This window comes from Rhipicephalus microplus, unplaced genomic scaffold (assembly GCF_043290135.1).
Source record: "Rhipicephalus microplus isolate Deutch F79 unplaced genomic scaffold, USDA_Rmic scaffold_104, whole genome shotgun sequence".
NCBI classification, from domain to species: domain Eukaryota; kingdom Metazoa; phylum Arthropoda; class Arachnida; order Ixodida; family Ixodidae; genus Rhipicephalus; species Rhipicephalus microplus.
Genome location: NW_027464676.1, coordinates 223565 through 246167, shown reverse-complemented (window position 1 = coordinate 246167; position 22603 = coordinate 223565). Strand labels below are relative to the sequence as shown.

General features: G+C 41.6%; 1 protein-coding gene and 1 non-coding gene across 2 annotated transcripts; both read left to right on the top strand.

The window, feature by feature from the left end:
• Positions 1-12308: 12308 nt before the first annotated feature.
• LOC119173802 (uncharacterized) lies at positions 12309-22044 on the top strand. The gene is made up of 4 exons (XM_075885255.1): positions 12309-12402; positions 15461-15652; positions 20348-20795; positions 22005-22044. The coding sequence occupies exons 1-4, from the start codon at positions 12366-12368 to the stop codon at positions 22042-22044; spliced, it is 717 nt and encodes a 238-aa protein (XP_075741370.1). The 5' UTR covers positions 12309-12365.
• TRNAT-UGU (transfer RNA threonine (anticodon UGU)) lies at positions 17210-17282 on the top strand. Its single transcript has one exon. It is a non-coding gene; the product is annotated as a tRNA-Thr (tRNA).
• Positions 22045-22603: the final 559 nt, after the last annotated feature.

The window sequence follows — 22603 nt, the reverse complement described above, 5'->3', positions numbered from 1 at the left end:
GGAGAAGCAAGTAGTGAGATTTTCGCAATCAGCTGCGTATGTTGTTTTCCAAAGTGAGGGCTGTGTGGTGCCATCATCAGGGTGGAGATAAAACACGGTGCGTTAGCCTAGCACCTCTTGGGTATTGTTTCTGCACTGCTGAACGCAATATCACAGCAGCCGCATTTATATGCTTTTGCAATACAAGAAGCGCCTCTATATCTGGATTTGGGTCTGCCTTAATAAAAATGGGTGATGAAAACTACACAGAGGCCCCCCTCCCCCCTCTCTGATGTAAGCCATGCATTTTTATCACTTTGAGGTTTTATTTTTTTTTATCCCACATCATTTCTTCGTGGCTGTGAGATTGCGAAAGAAGACCAAGTTGTAAAAAAGTTGACGGAAAGAAGTGAAGCAGAACATGCTTATTTAGAAAGTCTGTGCATATTCAAGAGCATAATGACCTCAACACAACAGTGAATGTTTTTTTCTCGCCTTTAGTAATGTTTAAAAAAATGCCAGTCAATTTTAAAAAATTGACTGGCATTTCTGGTACCCACAGCTTTAAGAAGCGTGCGATAAATGCTTAAGTAAGACACTTTTACACATCCTGAAGCGGCGAAAATAAGTTTAAAGTGAAACTGACCAGGGTTATGCAGGTTATATCTCCAGCTGCTTAAAATATAGGGCGACTTCATGAAAGCGCCTATGATAACACAAACCAGCTGTTTGGGTTAAGTTGCGATAACAACACCACCGTGTAGGTCACTATAAAGAGCAGAAACACTTTAAGTATAAGCTGTTGAACACGAAATTTTAAATGTGTCACCCGCCAAATGATTGAACAATTCGCTACTGATTATGACGGAATACATCTGGAGAAAAGATGAGTATTGTTTTTTTTATTCACATGGCAACGATCACATAAAAATCGAAGTAAAAGTCAAGGCAGCGCAGACACCAATTATTTTGCGAGTTGCTCCTATTTCTTGCAAGTTCATCGAAGCACACAACACTTTGTTTCGAACGAGTTTCAGCGGGAATCGAATAACGCGCCGCAACTGTTTCGCGGGTTTAAGTTAGGATGCTTGCCAAAACGTCATGCCTTTCCTTAGCGCACCAAATCAATAAACTTAAATGCAGTCCGGTTGCTCGGGGCTGGAGAAGTTTCCAACCAGGAGAATTGCTGGGTTCATTACACGCCTCTTAAACTTCAATTGGAGCAGTACGGCACGTTGTGAGGAAACTTTAATCAAGTGTAGCAGAACTGAAGGTCAAATTAATCGTAACCGGTGAGGGCACTTGTTCGGTGAACAATCCTAGTACAACCTGCCACAATGGGCGCTTTTATTAAAAGATCTAGCCATAAATATTCCTTTGGAGGCACCCTGCAGCCGCAAACCTAAATTACTGTTGCATTACGACTGTTTGACGACAGATATTCAATACACTTAGTGACTAACACAGAGATCTGCCTATGGAAGCTTTCTGTCAACCAGATAGTAGAACATATAATTCAATATAAGGAGATGAACAGGTGCAACATCAATAAATTGTCATGGGCCGGTTTATGATGAATATAATTTTCAGCAATGAACAGTACATTTGTGTTGTTTTTTCAGCAGCTCCACACTTGACAAATAGGAAAATAGAAGTACAGTTCGTTGCACTGCTGCCAAATGCTTAGTCTAGTGTTTTCTTCCACGAGCACTACAATTTTTTTTACCTAATCCTTGGCTGAGCTGAAGAAAAAAAAACAAAGCCGTGAGCAACAGCCCAAGCTCCAGTATCTTTTACTTTCGTTATTACACCATATATCTCACGCATTTGTTTCTGTACGATTTACGGATACATCGTTAGACTTCACCGTAATTCACGAACGACTACGCCATGAAACGTTAACGTAAGTGTGCTCCGTAGATCATGGTGGCTTCTAGAAGCGGCATGCCGAGCACATAAAATTCCTAATCAGCACCAAGTCCCAATCAGCCTAATGCCTCATTGGTCGCAAAACAGGGCAGTGTACGTGGGTTTCATTTCCGGTCGCGACGTGGAAGCTCGTCCACAACTCACATGCGTCACCGACAGAGACGCGCAGGCGAAGACGACCAACGTCGGTAGTTTCCTGTCACTCGGCGTTTCGAATCGCGTGTTGGCTTGTTGTGCTCCTTCAGTGCACCTGTACAAGGAATGTGCTGTCACTGCAAGCTCGAACCTCTTTCCATATCTCACGTTTCCTGTAACTCGCAGCATGCACAACCATGATTTGCAGCCCATTGCCACAAAATGCGTTCTCTGGCGAGAACCGACGCGTTGATTAGAAGGTGGCTGACTTGCTATAGACTTGCCGTTTCGGCAGTTTAAGCCGAGATTCATTACTCTGATACTGGAAGATGTACTCTTAGAAAAACAAGAGCGTTTTATGCGTTTTCGAATGTAGTGGACATCAACTTACTATGTAAATTTCTTCAAAGAGGCTGGTAAGCTCTTTTGGGGGGTAATTTTAATCTATCTGGATAGGAGTAGCCGGGTGACACGTGGCAACCTCAGCGTCTGCACTGGACCATAATAAAGTTGCTCTCACTCACTCAGTCATGTGACCCGTAAGACAGTTCATTTGTCTTTTTTGAGAGAGTTATATAGCCTACATGGCAAATCAAGTCTACCTGAAAGGTGTCACACACACTCTTTCTTTCTTTCTTTCTTTCTTTCTTTCTTCCTTTCTTTCTTTCTTTCTTTCTTTCTTTCTTTCTTTCCTTCTTTCTTTCTTTCTTTCTTTCTTTCTTTCTTTCTTTCTTGGAGCTTGTGTACTAAGCAAGCACACTTTAAGCTTATGACGCTAAGAAGATGCTCCATTGATAATTTTTTTTTTTGCTTTACTCGCGTTGCTAAGGGCTCTCAAGTGCGGCGGCCTCTTTCGAGGTAGACGGCGCAGTGTTTGAGTTAAGGGAAGCTACTTTTAAGCGCCTCTCTGGCACACGCTCATGAGTCTCTAAATATATCACGACTTCTCATCCTATCTCCATAAAACAAGACGCGACGCGGTTTTCGGCAAACTCGGCGTAGCTTGGCGTCAGAAGCCGAGCGCATGAGCATCTGCGTGCAACTCCACGGTGATTTGGCTGTCGCAATGTGAATGTGTGCTTTAATCTGGCATCACCATACTACTGAAGTTTCGTTCCAGCTGGCACTGTCACACGATGAGTGCGTTCTGATTGTCAGTCGTGAGTGAGAGAGGATAAGAATGTGTTAGAGAAGTTATTCTTGATTCATATGTGGGGTTTAACGTCCCAAAACCACTATATGATTTAGAGAAGTTATTCTGTGTTATCAGTTTATGAAGTTGAAACATACTGTAACCAGCATAATAAAGTGTGCGAAGGCTACGCTGTTCAAGTTGGCAGAGACAGCAAAGGCAAGTGTGCAATTACTGCTTACCATCCCTCGATTATTTTAAAAGCATACTCTACAAAATTTTCCAAACAGTTTGAATGGACACCGTCCAAGATGTTTTGTAAGTTTGGCAATAAAACACAAAGGCATCCTAAAATTAGTAAACAAATATAATTCCACCATTTTTGTTTTTTAAAACAACTTTTGTAAAAACAGATTGACAGATCCCACGTATAGTGGGAATCGATGATACTCGAAGCACGATTGAAGAAGGGTGATGTGCCACTTTAAAATCAGCGCATCGTTTCGACGCAGAGATAAATTATGCCGTACATCACTTCCATGTCATGGTTATCAATTTTCGTCGTGCCATTTACCTTCGTCATCTCTTGACGTCACCAAATACCAAATTTGATACATGTAGAGCAAGCGAAACGGCCACAAGCATGCTGTGAGTGTAGCATGTAGTCAAAATTTAGATGACACGCATGTCATGATTGTCATGTTTCGACATGTTGTTTACCTACGTCATCTCTTCACGTCACGTGATACCAAATTTGGTATATGTGGAGCTAGCGAAACGGCCGTGAGCGCATCATGAGCGTGGCATGTATTCATGTTCTTACATGACACGCATGCCGTGATTTTCATGTAATGGCCTGTCGTTGTGTTCGCTATGCAGTCATGTCATATGGTACCAGTTTCGCAACATATCATGTGAACGAAACCAACGCAAGAGCAGCAAGACCAACCGCAAGAGAAGCAAGACCATAATATGTAAATTATGATATTCATGACGCACATGTAATTTTCGTGTTATGACTTATGCTCGTCATACAGTCATGTGATGCCATAAAATTTCGGTATTGATACCATTACCAAGATATATATATAGATAGATAGATAGATAGATAGATAGATAGATAGATAGATAGACAGATAGATAGATAGATAGATAGATGGATAGATAGATAGATAGATAGATAGAGAGATAGATAGATAGATAGATAGATAGATAGATAGATAGATAGATAGATAGATAGATAGATAGATAGATAGATAGATAGATACGCTCAAGGTTGCCGAAGTTCGTCAAGAAATGCTTCACGTTTATTATCATGCATGTAAAGTGGTGAAATTTCTTGTGGGCGTTAAATGTGCTGAGGGTACCAGAACAATGAAAAATATAATTTGAGTGCAAACACAACACACACACACACACACACACACACACACACACACACACACACACACACACACACACACACACACACACACTCACACCACTCACCTCCACCTCATTTATTATTAGCATGAAGGCTTGAATATATACGTGGGGCCCATGTGCACATTAACATCTTGTAGGCCAACAAAATTTACTATCAACACAAGCAGATTATCCTCTCGCAGTATAGAACCGATAAACAAGGATTCACTTGGGAACTATGTTACCAAAGGGTTGCTTACACAGTGACTCTTATTTCTTTTAATGAAAGATGGCTGAAACACTGAAAAATGGCATAACAATCACACAACACAACGAAAAACAATAAAAAAGGGAGTCAGAACCTTACAATAGGACATGCACAACTAGGTGCACATCTTGATTTGTGAATTTTTGGTCATGTTCTCTTAAAAGAGCACTGACATCCAATTTACTCGTGCCAAGATATTTGCCTCGTCGAACGGCTATAGATTCTGTAGCACTGATTCGCGTCCTAAAATACAACTGAGAAATGAATAACGATCCCATCTATTAATTTATATCCCTGGTATCTAGAATGATTCAACACGGCCGGAAATACCGCCATTTTTTAAATGCGAAGCATTTCTAAGCGAATTTGGGCGACTTTGAGCGTATCTATCTATCTATCTATCTATCTATCTATCTATCTATCTATCTATCTATCTATCTATCTATCTATCTATCTATCTGTCTATCTATCTATCTAGCCGCTTATGACTTTTAGCTCTCCTGGCCATTTCGATTATGGTATTGATACCAAACTTGGTATGCCGTTACATGACTGTATGACAAGCATAACTGAGTAGTCATTGCATGAAAATCATGATATCGATGTCATGAATGTCATGAATAACATTTCATAGTTTTGCAGCTCTTGCGGTGGTTTCGTTCACATTACATGTTGCAAAACTAGTATGGTATGACATGACTGCATGGCGAACGCAAGTGACAGACACTAACATGAAAATCGTGACATGCGTGTCATGTAACCACATGGCTATGTACCACACTTATGATGCGCTTGCGGCCGTTTCGCTAGGTTCGCATATAGCGAATTCGGTATCAGGTGACGTGAATAGATCCCAAAGATAAAAGACATGGCCAAATACGATAATCATGACATGGAAGGCAATGTACGGCATAATTTACTTCCACCTCGTAACGTTGTGCTGCTTGTGAAGTGACATGTCAACCTTCCTCATTCGTGCTTCGCATATCATTGATTCCCACTGTACGTGGTATCCTCCAGTTTTTAGTGCTGGGAGCACTACAAGTGGCGCTACTTCGTTGACACCTCCAGATCGCACCAAAGCTGAGCACTTCTCCACACAAAAGAGTGACGTCAGGATCAGCTGCTCGGCAAGCATTTTGTCTACTAGGTAGACACATTCAGTCTTGCCTTATCAGCTGCATTGCCGTCGTCGCCGTACAAATTACCGACTCAGGTTAAATAGGATAGTCTAGAGCTTGGAATTCGCGCGATTCAGGACGTCGCAAATTATTTTAGGGGTGAAGCTTTTTTAAGCGGCACCCTTTTGTCCCTCGTCATAGTCGTAGTTCATAACCGGTCTTACGCTTTGACCTGCAAGGTGGAGCCGGTGGGAGATTTCTCCTGTGCGTTGTTGAAGAATAAAAAATTCACAGCGTGCGCATTAATTAAAGCCGAATTCTCCTGTCTCTTGTGCCTAATTAGCAGCGATTGGCAGGTACATTGAGCACTATCTGACGAAAAAGGGTTGCTAGGTTATACTCGCGCGGCGTAACCTCCTTGGGTTTAGAAAGGTTTAGCGAACGTTGGGCTGCAGTTCCATGAATACACTGAATTAGCATATACCATGAACTCGAGGTGGTTAAAGGTGGGAAGTAGACAAGAAGCGCAAGCCGTAAGAGAGTGTGCGTGTGCCACTTCTCGTTCAGTCCTTGGAATGTCCGCGGGATGGCGGTGCTTCAATATGCGAAATATATGATGAAAAGATGCGAGATGGTGGTACTTGGAGTGTTGACTAGATGTACAAACGGACACACACACAGATGCATGGACGGACGCACGGATCACTGCACGGACGGATGCAGGGGCGGATGCATGGACGAACGCAGGGACGAACGCACGGATGGACGTGCGGACGCACGAACAGATGCACACACGGACGGGCAGATCGACGCGCGGATGGTCACACAGACGGACGTATGTATGATGAAAAGATGCGAAATGGTGGTACTTGGAGTGTTGACTAGATGGACCAACGGACACACAGACAGATGCATGGAAGGACTCACGGATGGTTGCACGGACGGACGCAGGGGCGGATGCATGCATGAACGCAGGACGGACGCATGGATGGACGTGTGGACGCACGAACAGACGCATGCATGGACGGGCGGATGAAGGCACGGACGGTCACACAGACGGATGCATGGACGGACGGAAGCAAGAACGAATGGACGGTTGGATGCTTAACCCCACTCTCCATCATTCACCCCGTGGATATGATGCTATTTTTTTGCTTCAATCGACCCTTTACAGAATAGCGATTCCAAAATGGACGCCGTCTCAAGCAGCACTGAGGAGGTGCCCGACGATCCATGCTTCAGCCATGTTCGCTCGTTTGTCTCAATTAGCTATATTGGTGTTTTGGCCTGCACAACATTCAGGTATACGCAAAGGGGTCAATGGAAGATTGCTACCGGGAATGAGCATCAGCGGAGAAATAGAATGCCCCTGCTTCCTAGGTTCTTCTTTCCGCCTCCAGATGGCCCCACCTATACAGCCTCTCGCCGTGGCGGCAGACGCGAACACAAAGAAGTTACAGACGAACTGAAATTCAACGATACCCTCGTGTTACTCGTTAGCGATGATATCTGTCTATGCGCTGTTCCACTTTGATATCTTGCGGTCGTGTTGGCGTGTAACAAATACATGTGATGTTAAAATACACCCTTGCTCTTTTTCCGCGCTTCGAACACGACCACAGCAACTCACTTGCAACTCACAATGGTTCCCCGACATGCTGACCAACAAGCAGTTGTTGAATCATGTTCTTTTCTTTCGCCGTTCTTTTAAAAGTGGTTTAAATTTTGGTAATTTCCCGAAATCATTCAAAGCAGTGCGACGAAGATCATACGTGACGGGCGATCGCTTTCGCAGGCTTCGGCGCCAGTTGGCGCCACGATAAAGATAATTGGATCGTAGACGTCATCGCTACTAGCGCATCGTGACTCAAAATGGTATGCGTGAAATGTATCACCCCGAACACGTAGCAATAGTGCCGATGTCACAAGGCCCTCCAGTTTCAATATACTCTCGTACGCTGTTTGCCGTTAACTTCCATGTGACGGATTCGATTCAAATTTGGTCAACACGACCTACGCACACTCAGCAATCATAGTAAGAGCTCATTTCGATTTTCAAATTTGATGTCAGTGCTCCTTTAAACTGTCATTATACATTTTCTTTTTGTTTGGACGATGCTCAACTTGCCATAGGATAAGGGTATCGAGTACACAACCCCCGTGGAGCATTTGACAAAGCGTCTCTTATGCTTATTATCACAGTCGCGCTTTTCGCTATCACAAATACGTTGGCACGATTTCCCGATTTTCTCGGGTGCCCAAAACACCACCGAAAGGCCGTGCTTGGCAGCGACTTTCTTAGGATTGTACGAGAGCTTATGTGTATATGACACAACTTGTGGCCTAATCCTTGAGGGCTGGGTAGCAAGAAAGTCGTGGGCAGGCATGGTGGACCGACGGTGTTTTCGGCACCCAAGAACATCAGGAAACTGTGCCAACGTATTTGAGATAGCAAAAAGCGCGGCTGCAAGAAGAAGCATGAGAGGCCCTTTGTGAAATGTTCCGCGGGGGGTCGTGTACTCGATTCCTTATCCTGCGGCAAGGTGAACATCTGCAAAATAGAAAGGTGGAGTAATGACCGGTTAAGAGAACACGCCCAAAAAGAATAAAACGAGATTACAAGTATTCACTCCTAGTTGCGCATGTCATTTAGTGCGGTTGTAGTGCATGATTCTCTGAAGAAACAATTATAGGCAGAAGTTAAAAAAAAAAAAAACTGCACGTCAAGTGGTACAGCTCTTTTTCATAAAAAAAAAGATCACTGTTTAAGGAATCTCTCGCTATCGTTAATTGTTCTCAAGTGAATCCCAGAGTATCGGTTCCAGACTGTGATAGAATAAGCTGTGTGTCTTGATAACGTATGAATTTGGCCTTCTATGATCTTAATTCGTTCATGTGTCACATGCATATGTTCAAGCCTTCGTGCTATGAATAAATAAGTTGGAAGTGAGCGCTGTGCGTGTTTGATGCCTGGATGTGTGTGCGCGCGAATGTGTCGTGCGTTTGCGATCAAATTAGTGTTTTTTTTTTTAAATTTTCAACCAACTACCCCAGGAAAGCGTTCTATCATAACAATTGTAGGCATGAGCATTCCTTAGCGTTCGAGGTCGTTTTTAAAAACTTTCCCCTACGCATACAAACGCATCACTTCGTGGACTCACTTCCCTCTAATCCTGGAATACCGTGCTAATAAAATTGAAAAATCACAATATCAGTTAATTTATCCCTATATCCCCTTTTAATTGGGTGCTCGGGAGTGTTGGTGCTACACGGTTCCGCATTTATTGCGCTGTTTTTCCTTTTCCCCGCTACGATGTTTATTCCTTCAAACAAAATGACATTTGTGACATTTCTACAGTTATCCACGAGCATATTATTTATTGAATTGTGGTGCAGGGTGCAGAAAACTCCAAAGCAATAAGCTTGGGGTCGTTCTTCGCTAGCTGAACCATAGGGTGTATATAAAGTAGAGGAAGGGAGAGGGTAATTGTAGTCACAACGGCCTATACTGGAGACCCATGAGAAAGAACACGGCCAATTATACGCAGGGCACTAGGCCACCGACACGCCATTGTTACAAAGTTACAGCTTCCCCAGGAACGAGCTCTCTTATGAGCTCTAGCACGCTATTGTCTCACTACCTTTTACGAGGAGTCGGAGGTGCAAGTACATGCAAGCCTTTGACCCATTCTGGACAACTGTTCGTGTGCATAAGCCTCTTTAACGTTGTTCTCCTCGTTGTTCGGCCAAGAGGGCAGCGGAGGCATTGACATGCTTTCTGGGAGCCACTAGCCTGCCTGAAAGTCTTTGGTGGCATGACGCCGTCTGTGATTGTGCGTCTATTAACCGCGTCTTTTATCTTATTCTAACTCTTTCCCTTAACCTTGTGAAGGTCTTATTCGTTCCGCAATACTGTGGTGTTCCCTCATTTGCTAGTTAGTATTGGCTTCTTCTGTATTGTTTTATTCTTTCTTTCTCGTACCTGGAAGTGCGCACTGTATAGTTTTTGGCACGTCTGAACCAGGCGTTATTCTTTGTATGTTTTGTTTTGTGTCACACTGGTCACAGTAAAGGAATTTCTCATCTAAGATATTAAGACACAAGTAGAAGTTAGGTGATTTGTAGCACCAGCTACATCGACGCGATCATCCTGCGAAAGAATAAGAACCCAAACGATGTCTAGAGTTTCCTGGATCCCACGTACTTGACTTCTACGGAACATTTTGTCCTCAATTCATACTCGTACGTTCCGTTGGCTCCATAGTCAATATAAACGTGTCAATAACTGCCACTCGCGACGCGTAGGTGGGCAGACGTAAGTTGGCTTTTAAGGTTATTGTCCTCTGTGTAGAGAGGCACTACACGAAGTGGTGCACTTCACTTTTATGGGGTCTGCTGAATTGGGTTCTCTCAGAGCTTTTCTAGAATTGCTATTTCACTGAATATCAAGAGAATGGAAGAATGAATTGTTTGCAACGAAGGTGACTCGCAAACATTTAGGAAGATGTTGAAAGCTTCTAACACTTGTTTGTTTATGTAAACTGAGATATTAGCTTTCTGCTCAATCACTCATCTCCTGAAGCAGGACACTAAATTGTGTCACATATCAGGATGCCAGCTGAAGCTTTTTCCTTGCCTATACACCCAAGAGAAACTAAACTGTTTTGACATATACTTGCAATAAGGGGAAAACTGTTATATCGAACCGTCAGGTTAAGTGTGTAACCAGAGTATTCACTCTATGTGAAACTTTTACAGCAAACCAGAACTCCCTTCCCAAAGGCTTACATTGCAGCGGTCATTTCGATTTGTGTAGAAACTATATATGCGTGTATGCGAAAAGCAAAAGAAACCGCTTGGCAACACTCACCGGCATGCAATATATGAGCTCTTCGAATTACGCTGACACGTTCGGACTTGTCCAATATTATATGGCGTGCGAACGAGAGGATCTTACTGCTGGTGACTTTGCATAATTAGTACTTTAATATGAAAGCAATTATACAACCAGCTCATTTAAAAAAATCGATTACTTTGAGCGAACAACTTCACACGAAAAGGATGGCTCCCACTTTTGTGTGTGTGCTGAGGTTACACTGAACGTTAATCTCGCTTTCTGTGCGTTCAAGCTCAAAATACTTTTCTTTACTGCTTTCCTTAAGCTTAGAGTATACAGAACATAAATACTGTCATGCGTGTTCAGTTTTCATTTCCTTTGTCACTTTTCTGAGGCGCTAAACATGCACTTGTTGGCGGTCGATAAACACTACATCTATTTGGCCTGTTCAGGCATTGAAGATGAAAATATGCAGTTATAGAAAATGAAGTCTGTCATTACTGACGATGATTTTTTCAAGAAACCAGAGGAAGTGCAAGCGAGACGAAAAGTCACTTTTCGTAATAAACAAACCAACTTTCAAATGGGCATGACCAACAAAAAATCATATAATCTCATGCAGTGTATTGTTTAAGAAGCAGTGTCACGTTTTTAATGCATGGTCTGCGGTGATACAGCTCCCTCAGAGAACACAATCACAGTAATATCATTTTCGTAATAACCTCTACATTTTACCCGCTTTCATTGATTGCTCTCTAAGATCACAAGGCCGAACTATGTCTTTGTGCTGCGCAAGACTACAGAAAGATACTAAAGAAAAAAGGAATATTTGCAAATAATAAACAACTGATGCTATTTCATTTCGAATCTTGATAATAAGAGCTTCACTTTCGTAACAGAATTACGCATAACATGACTACGACTTTGTTGTCCCAAGGTGGACGTTCTCACGCTTTGGCACTTTGCTCTCAGAATACATGTGACAAAAGGAGAGATGAACAAAGGGGCACTCATGAAAAACGAGGAGTGTGTGTGGGGGGGGGGGGGGGTATGACTGCCGAATCGGAGGAAGGCCCGTATTTTTCGCAACAAACTCATTGGTCAATGATCGCAAACAATGGTAAATATGAAAGAATGTTTGCGAAGTTTCAATATGCACCGCCAACTTGAAAATTGGAACACTCATAGCCTTTTTATCTCTTTCTTTGTTCAAAGTGACGTTATCACTAAAGCATAAATCACCTTCTTTTTTTCATTCTCGCAGGTCACTTTCTTAAAAAAACAAGCGCTTCTGGTGGCAAATAACTTGAAAAGCATACTACTGAAGCCCCAGCAACAATCACAATCTTGCCGTCTTGTTTGTGCTTTTTTTTAAGGTGCGTAACCTTGAGCTGCTAAAGAATGAACGAAGGTGGAAATTAAAAGTTCAGCCTCCACAGGGCTTCGCATCATGAAAATTTCACGCTATAAAAGCCGGACTAGTTTCTCACATCACGGTATTCAGAAGACCAGGAGCTGTAGGTTGTTCTTGAACACTGTATTTTTAGGTCGTCCTCAAATATGAAAACTTTTATACTAGCGTGCCTCTTCTCAGCAGGTGAGCAAGTCTTGAGATTTCTCCTGGTCATGGTTTTTGTTACACATGCAAGCATAGCGAAGCACTTCTTTCATTAGAGCATATTCTATGAGTGCTAACATTTACTATGAACCGTGTGGCTTCAACATGTGACGAGTTTAAAAAATTGGGGTTTCTTTAAAAATGACGACCGATTTTTGGAAAAACGAGAACCTGCATGAAGCAGTTAGACGTATTCACGACACTGCAGTAAGCGTTTCAAAAGATGGTAGTGAAATGGCAGCTTTGGAAGAGACAAGTAAGAATGCGGCATTTGTAAGGGAAAGAATCTCTGTACCATACAGATAAATGTATACGCAAGGCAAAACTGAAACTTGTGACTATGCAGGTGCGATTGCTTGAGAAGTTTGCACTAAAGTAGCTCAAGTGGAATTCTACTGTAGCTGACCGTGACAAGGCGTTACAGCCAAATAGTTTTGGTATTTCTGTATTTTACGCCAGGAAATATAGTATTGAATTGAAAATGAATTTAGGAAAACATCCTGTGATGTTTAATAATGTTTTCACAATGAGTCATTTGCGTGCTACCAAAACTTGGTACCAACGCAGTAAATATTTCCTGAACGTCGTGTAAGCCCAAAGCCGTATTACTTGTCATAATGCGAAATCTAAAACAGCGTTTCCTGTTGCTGATAACCCACGATATGCGTTTGTTTAGCTGGCACAAAAAGGGCACCGGAGAAATGCACTGTGCAATGAAAGTACATGGACGAGGTCAATCTAGACGTACAGCAGTGCTATAATGCATGAGGCTTACCGTGCGGAGTAGAAAGAATCATCATCATAATACACTAGCAAGCGATCTATCCGTCCACGTGCTGCTCTCCTGCTTCGCCTCCAGAGAACGTGCGCCGGCTTGTCCTGCGTGGTATGCCATAACAATATAGTGAAAAAAGTCCGTACAGAAGATAGAAAAAAAAGATAGAAAATTTCTCACATATAGAAAGAAAGAGATAGAGAAATGTTTGGTGAGGAGAGATTCATAGCCATGTATCCGCAGTCTGAATGTGAACGTCGTAACCACTCAGCTAACCAGGTAAGTTAGCAGAGGTTAGCGTGGCCTAGTACACTATGGTACAGCAAGAGGGCGAAGAGAGGTAAGTTGCGCTGAGGAATAGAGAAAGGAGGTGGGCTGACTGACTATAGAGACATAGAAATAAAGAGATATAAAGGGAGACAAAGAACGAAGAAACCAGAACGTAAGGGGAAAGAAAGATGGACAGAAGGTGAGAAAATGTCTACACATAGGGAAAGAAATAAGGCGACAGAGCAAAATTCAAGGAAAGAAAGAAAAGAATACTAGAGAGGTTATTAGGACAGACAAAAAAATAAGAACAGAGAAATAAATGCATTAAATGAATCATGCAGCGAAAAGACAAAAAGAACACAGGAAGCGTAGCTTTGTGCTTTATAGTATAATGTACCGGAGGGTGGAAATAGTGAAAGAGATTCTAAAAGCTTAGCGAAACCTGGACCTACTACCAACCCACCAGGTTTGCTCCGAAACAGCCTTGTGCGGAGATATTTTTTTTTCTTTTTTCCACCGAATGCCATACTGATATTACTGTGCTGTAAATGGGTGCGGTTCACAGGAGAACAGCATGACAAAAGAAGCAATTCCAAAAGTAGTGAAAGTTGGGCTAGTCTAATTTCACTTACAATTGCCTGTTTTCAGTTCCAATTGCCTGTACTGCAGTCTACCTCAGTTTGGTTTTATCCTTATGCCTGTACAAGTCAGTGCTATTCATTAGATACATTAAGCTAAACGTCAGACTAAAAGCGTTATACCTCTTTCATACGAGTGTTCTAGGCTGGTTATTCTGATTTCAAAAGCAAGACAAACATGTTAAAAGCAAAAAAAAACTGATATCCTTAGCTTATTCTAAATAGCTTGAACCAGCAAAATAACACAGAATGTGCTGTTGCCAAATTGTTTGCTTGTCCGCTGTGGTCTCGCTGATGATGGTCCTACTGATAAATGGGATCGCTGAAGATGCTTCGTCACTTATATTCTTAAAATGACTGGTGCTTATTAACTTTAGCTTGAGATCATTGTTCACTCATTGAACAGAGGGCCTTGCTGAAACCAATGGTTGAAGCATTTTTGTTCTCTTCAAGGCATTTGCTTTAAACAAGGCAAGACTACTTGCCGAAAAGCTGTCTCCGCAACTTCATTGTTGTTAATGTAACAATGGTATAAGTTAATACCAGCGACTTAGCAAATGAATTTTCATAGCAGGGGCAAGGTAGCAGGATAATCAGAATGTAATATGTCTACTGGTGTATGACAAATTGCACTTGAACCACAAACTCCCCTAATTTGGTGTTTGTTCAGTCAATGATTCCAATAATTAAGGACCTGTCACAGAGCACTTGGCCGAAGCCACGACACGCCCTTCTTTTAGAAGCCACGTCCTTACAAAAACTGATATTGCCTAACTCGCCAAAAATAGTTACCAAATAAACTTTAATTTTTTTGTACTTTTCAAGTGAGGTACACATCAAAAAGCAATCGGGCAGTTACATGGGAAGTCTGTTGAATATATGTAGAATATGGGACATTGGCTTTATCCTGTGAGCACAGATAAAGTACCACTGTTGGCCTTCGTAAAATTTATCAGTTCATGTTGTTACTTGCGCCCAGCTTCTTAATCGATCGTTGTCCCTATGTGTGTGCATGTTAGTGCTCACGTTAAGTGCGGACTTTCCATGTCTTGCTCATTTTGTAACTCCTCTTTTCCATCGCAAGCTTCAAGTTAACCAAGAGGCTAAGCCTGGTATAACAGCTTCGAATATTAGCACAATACGAAGACAAGAGCAGCTAATATATGGACAAGCGCTTAGCTGTCCTTGTCTATGTATTCCGCTCGTATTTAAAACCACATGAATCACCAACTCAAACAATCAACCATTTTGACCTGGTATAACCTTCCCGCCTTTTTTTTGTGAGTCTTTCTCTCTGTCTACCATGCCCACGATGTATATTTCGGAGCATTTATACCTGGTGTTTTGTACGCAGCTACACTGACAAACGCACGAAATGACCGCCGTCTCCTAAGCCTTTTGGGAGCTTTGGGTGGAATAAATAAAGACATTTGGGCGGGCTTTGATCGAGCTGGTCCACGTGGAGGCCCAGGTTACACCGTCAGCGTTGGAGCAGGTGTTGGGGCTAGGCTAGGTGGTCGGGGCAGTTTAAGCCTAGGTGGCCAAGGTAAGAATTCTAACTCACGTCATGTCATAATGAGAATCAGCATGCCTCACGTTATACCTGTGTGATGTTTGTACAGTACATGCGCATTCTGTTGCACTCTCCAATCAAGCAACTTCGCATAATGACGTGTTCTGTCATTCATAAAATATTTTGGAACAGAGCAAAATTCTGTGCATTACAACGCTGTATTGATGGACCATATGAGTAAAGTCCCTGTAGACAGCAATATGCATAGTATATATCAGAACAAGAATTATATTGGGTCTATTTGCAGTCTATGAAAACGTAGCTAACTATTATTCTAATAATATCTTACACAGAGTTTTCTAATAATTCCAATGCTTCAAACGTATGATTTTATATATATATATATATATATATATATATATATATATATATATATATATATATATATATATATATATATATATATATAGCAGACTTGGTGTGTTTAGGTTGTATACGAGGGACACTTAATCAGCTGCCCGCTCATAATAAGTTCACGTGCTACGTGACGCCAAACATGCGAATAAGGGTGTTTTCACACTCGTTGTTTGGCTTATAGATGGCGCTGACTGTCGCTCCTACTTCTAAATTCACATATAAACCCCAAAACGTGGATGGAGGGACGGCGGCTGTGATAGCTCAGTGGTTAGAGCATCGAACGCGTTATTCGAAGGTCGTAGGTTCGATTCCTGCTCACAGCTGGTAATTTTTTCATCCACTTTTCTTTATTCTTTCTTCTTATTTACATTCCATTGGTTCTAATAACTTCCCCTTACATTCCTTGGCATTACTGTCTGTTATATCTGATTAATATTGTGTTAAAACACGGAAATACGAGCCCTTAGGTATACACTTCTCTCCCTTATTTCATTGAACGAGGGTCTCGTACTGGCAGACTTGGTGTGTTTAGGTTGTATAAGAGGGACAATTAATCAGCTGCCTGCTCATAATAAGTTCACGTGCTACGTGACGCCAAACATGCGAATAAGCGTGTTTTCACACTCGTTGTTTGGCTTATAGATGGCGCTGACTGTCACTCCTACTTCTAAATTCACATATAAACACCAAAAAGTGGATGGAGGGACGGCCGCTGTGATAGCTCAGTGGTTAGAGCATCGAACGCGTTATTCGAAGGTCGTAGGTTCGATTCCTGCTCACAGCTGGTAATTTTCTCATCCAATTTTCTTTCTTCTTTCTTCTTATTTACATTCCATTGGTTCTAATAACTTCCCCTGTAATTTCCTTGGCATTACTGTCTGTTATATCTCATTAATATTGTGTTAAAACACGGAAATACGAGCCCTTAGGTATACACTTCTCTCCCTTATTTCATTGAACGAGGGTCTCGTACTGGCAGACTTGGTGTGTTTTGGTTGTATAAGAGGGACAATTATTCAGCTGCCCGCTCATAATAGGTTCACGTGCTACGTGACGCCAAACATGCGAATAAGAGTGTTTTCACACTCGTTGTTTGGCTTATAGATGGCGCTGACTGTCACTCCTACTTCTAAATTCACATATAAACCCCAAAAAGTGGATGGAGGGGCGGCCGCTGTGATAGCTCAGTGGTTAGAGCATCGAACGTGTTATTCGAGGGTCGTAGGTTCGATTCCTGCTCACAGCTGGTAATTTTTTCATCCACTTTTCTTTCTTCTTTCTTATTTACATTCAATTGGTTCTAATATCTTCCCCTGTACATTCCTTGGCATTACTGTCTGTTATATCTCATTATTATTGTGTTAAAACACGGAAATACGAGCCCTTATATATATATATATATATATATATATATATATATATATATATATATATATATATATATATATATATATATACGGTAGAAAAAAAGGTCGACAATCGTGCGAAAAAACACTAGTAAAACTAGTGTTTTTTCGCACGTTTGTCGACTTCTTTTTCTACCGCATTTTCCACCGGATCCATTGAATTTCACCCCACCACAAATATATATATATATATATATATATATATATATATATATATATATATATATATATATATATATATATATATATATATATATATATATATATATATATATATATAGATATATACATATATATATCTATTTATATATATATATAGCGGGAGTAATAATTCAATGGGCCAGTTAGTCTTTGTGAAAGTATGGGATATGGCACAACGGGAGCGTTGTCAACAAGGATAAATATATTTATTTCCCGACAGTTTCGGGAAGGGTCCTCCCTTCATCAGGGGACTGTTGGAAAATAAATATATTTATCCTTGTTGACAACGCTCCCTTTGTGCCATATCCCATATATATATATATATATATATAATACAAATATTCGGAATATAAGCGCATTCCGCGAGAAGACTAGTTGAAGTGGCTTACGAAACGTTTCAAGCTGAAGTAGTTAGGGAAATATCAATATTAAATTATCAATTTAGTGTACTGCCTGTCAGGTACGTTGACCAGGGTGAAAGTTCCCCTGTAACTAAAAAATTTGTCGGGTTGTTTATGTCAAGACCGCGATGTGATGTCGTATGCCATGTATGCCAGGTATACCATTATTGGAGCCCCGCATTAACTTTGAACACATGCTCTTAATTAACAGGCTCTTGAATCTAAGAAGACAGTCATTTTTTCATTTCGCCTCACTCATGCCGTATTGTGGCTGACGTGATCAGTAATCGAACCGGCGCCCCAGGTTTAGCACTCACACAACCTACTTCCGAAGCTTTCCCGCCGTGGTGGTCTAGTGGCTAAAGTACTCGGCTGCTGACCCGCAGGTCGCGAGATCGAATCTCGGCTGTGGCGGCTGCATTTTCGATGGAGGCGGAAATGTTGTAGGCCCGTGTGCTCAGATTTAGGTGCATGTTAAATAACCCCAGGTGGTCGAAATTTCTGAAGCCCTCCACTACAGCGTCTTTACTAATCATATGGTGGTTTTGAGACGTTCAACCCCACATATCACTCAATCAATCACTTCTGAAGCTACACACAGTGCGTGAGATATGCTGCGTCACATATATTCGCAATTTTCTAAGATCAAGGTGCAGAACGGAACGAGTGAGCAAGAGTTCTTTTATGAAAGAATACACCGCTGTTGTTTTTCGCACTATTCAAAGTGACCACAACAGAAATATTTGTTCTTAACACAAAAACAAAGCGAAAAAGAAGGAAATGACAGCAAACACTCTAGTTTCTAGTTTTCTTACACTGAGATTTTAACCTTGAACTAACTAGTTCATGAAAACAGTGCATTAGGATGCCTCTGAGCTCCACCTCGGTGGTCTAGTGGCTAAGGTACTCGGCTGCTGACCCGCAGGTTGCGGGCTCGAATCCCGGCTGCGGCGGCTGCATTTCCGATGGAGACGGAAATGTTGTAGGTCCGTGTGCTCAGATTTAGGTCCACGTTAAAGAACCCCCGGTGGTTCAAATTTCCGGAGCCCTCCACTACGGCGTCTCTCGTAATCATTCAGTGTTTTTGGGACGTTAAACCCCGCATATCAATCAATCAATTAGGATACTTCTGAAAATCAGCGCTGTAGTTTTTTTCTATAGGTATTGTTTAGTACTGGTATTGACACCTAATGTCAGGCTTACTGAAAACAAAAAAGGATATATTGGTCAGTCCTATAAAGTAAACACCTCATCGGCAAATTTAATGATGTTTTCTTTTTCTCTTCAACTAAAACATTTCGGTAAGTCGTTCTCCAAGACGAAATGAGGTTTTTTTTTCTTAACAATTGGCAGCTATTTTGCTTGTATTATAAAATTGTGCCTACATTTAGTGCTTGTAACATCCCACAAGCTACTTGTAATTGTATTTCAAAAAGCGTTTTCTATAGAGCCTGGTTACATGTCATTTTCGAGCTTATCTCAAGCTCATGTGGACGTATAGCTAATAAAGAAAATTTCGAATTAATATTTTACTCCATGCATGCGCATTTTATGCCTTGATTGTTAGAAATGTGCTGCAATATAGATGAGCATATCTAGAAGAAAATAACGCTAAATGTCCTCACATAATGGGTTGTGAACTCGTGCAAATCCTATAATTTGAGTGTAACCTCATCATTGGCCCTGCACATGCTGAAGGGCCAGCAACGCGGTTACATGCTGGTATAAGATGTGCACCAGTATAACCCATTTTGTGTGGCACAATTAGTGCTGATTTTTTAGATTTGCACATTTACATACTGCACTTTTTTGTTACATATTATGGAAAAGCGCAACGCTGAAATAAATAAAAGAACGCCGGAAACTAAGAAGACAACATTATCTCACCTTTGGCATAACAATGGGAACATATTGAGCTAATGCCACAACTTTACTGAATGTAGTAATATAAAGGCCTTGCTGAGAAATAAAAATAAAGGTTACGATTGGCATATTTATGTTAAAAATACTCGAAGAGCTGGCATGTTTACATTTATAATATAGTGTGCTTCATAGATCATTACAATTGAATAACCTGTAATGTATAGGCGCGATCCTGTTTAGGTGCGCTGATCCTGATTAAAGGGTTTAGGAGGGCAATGACAGTTTGTTTTTAAGAGATAACTAACGCTTTGATTGGAACTTTTTCCTTTCTAGGTGTTGTAGAAATACAGCTGCCCAGCACCTAGATTAGTCTTTTTTTATTAAAAGAGACTAATGAGATCTAATATACACCGGAATTGACTTCTGCTTTCGTGAAACAGGTTATCCTGAATTGTACGGATCGTACTTTGGTGGCGCATACGGAGCTGCCCCGTATGGTGGTTATGCCCATTATGGGGCGCCATTTGGTGGTGGATACTACGGCTCACACTCGTACGGTCTTTACGGTCCATATGGTGCGTACAATGCACACAGTGGACATGGTGGACACGGCGGATACGGTGTATATGGTGGATACGGGGCATACAACCCGTCTGGAGGCAGTGGCACGTATGGCTATCACGGAGCAAATGGTGGATACGGTGGATATGGTGGACACGGGGCATACTACCCGTACGGAGGCATTCCCACTTACGGCTATCAAGGAGGAAATGGCGCCCCTGGTGGATGGAGTAGTTCATCGAATGGCGGAAGTTCAGCAGTAAGTTCACCAAGTACCCTCAGTAGCCATGCTGCCGGAGCAGCTGGAACACAAGGTAGCTCACCCAGGTGAGTAATCATCCAGTTGTTTTAGTTCTGCAGGATCAATTTTCTCCTTATTTTTGTTGTAGCCATTTAGTGATATAGTTGGTAAAGAACGTAGGAAGTTCAATGCGAATCTTTCTCATTTTCCTTTACGGGTTCAGAGAGGCGTACTGAGTAAGTGATTTTTCAGTACTGAACATGAGGCATGTCAGATCGACTAGCTAGCTGACTCTAAGTACGGCACATTTTTTTCCTTATAACTATTTGGCATAGAAAAAACGTACGGCATATCTGAAATGCACACCAAGACACAACAGCCATTAGGCAAACGGTATCGGACAAGACAGCACTTTCCGACGAAGGATTTGAAGTACCACTCTGATGTAGAATGAGAATAACTTTTACAGATATTAGGTCCGCCTGTACACGTGCCAATGAATACTAGTTAGCCGAGCTCATTTGAAACACTACTTAAATTAATATGTTTTATCAGATTCTTCCATTCTAGACGAATGGTATCGGGAGTTTAAGGACTTGTTCTTATCTTGTTTTTCTATCCTTTTCAAATATTTCAGATGGTAAGATTGAGCAGTTGGAATGAGTGCACTTACATGTAATAGCGAGGTTGCCCTTATCATTATTATTTTTCGTTATTATTTGCAGCGCTGCGCCTGCTGCTTCAACGTGAAGCATGATCAGCATGACGACGGAAAGGTGTCGAACTGCATGTCGCCAACGCTATTTTGGTTCATCAGTGATATGAAACTTTTTCAGTGCGGACACGACAATAAATTTCTGTATTATGAAATTTGCATTTATCAAAGTGCTCAGAGTTTATTCAAGGTCAAAGGCATTCTTGCTGTTCCTACACATTGTGGAAATTGATTTCCTGCGAAGCCGTCAGTGAGAAGTTGCCTCTGGGGCAATTTTTGACATTTAGCAAAGTCTTTCGAGCAGGATTTACACTTATAGAAATAATTGTAGTAGTGTGCTCACCTTGCTGTTAACTGGTGGCTTTGGTAGATTGGTGTCTTACAGGCCGCTCATAATTCGCCATTACGTCCGCAGTACAACGTCGCTTCCCACTTTTATCAAACGCTAATGTTAGTTGCGCTCTCTGGAGTATTCATGTGGAGAGAAGAAATACTGGAATAAAGATTCCCGAGTCATAACAGTATATATGCAATAGTTATTGCATTATCAAGTAAATATAAAACACTGCAATCTGCACAGGTGTTCTACCAGCCCCACCATCAAACCTAATCCTCTGTGAGATAGCCGTTGATGTGTTAAGCTAATTTACAATCACTACCGTGTGCTCTCTGTGTAAGGGTCATCGAGATTCATTTCGAAGCTTTTCTCTGCTGCATTGCAATCGCAAGGTATAGTAATAGGCATGTGTTCAAAGTTCTCAATGTGTATTTTCGTTATTCCTAGGTTGATGCAGGCTGAAATATTAGTATGTTCTACACATGATACGCAAAGAACATGGTTTGCATGTTTGTACATCACAAAACTGGGGGAAGGATATTCGTGACGTAAGGGGTAGGCGTGTCATGTTACTCGTGTGATGACTTGTCAGGCCTTGTTCGTTATACACTCATGTTCTTCTATTTCCATTTGAATATATGAGAAGTTAAGGAGGTGTTCATGGCTCATGACTTCTACGGGCGTAGAAGAGCGGTGCACGCCTGTATACAAGCTTCTTACCGACCGCACACAAGGCCTTCTTGAAGAGCACGGCTATGTTATGAAACAGAGTTGGCGATGACAGAATACATCTCCTGTGCGAATTTCGTCGTCAGTTCAGACACAAATGAATATGTGTCCCC

Bases quoted from the DNA above. Each gene is read 5' to 3' on its own strand.
- LOC119173802 (XM_075885255.1), top strand. From the start codon at position 12,366: ATGAAAACTTTTATACTAGCGTGCCTCTTCTCAGCAG. The intron at 15,653-20,347 runs GTAAGAATTCTA...TTCGTGAAACAG, and splicing joins TTTAAGCCTAGGTGGCCAAG to GTTATCCTGAATTGTACGGA. The intron at 20,796-22,004 runs GTGAGTAATCAT...CAATCTGCACAG, and splicing joins ACACAAGGTAGCTCACCCAG to GTGTTCTACCAGCCCCACCA.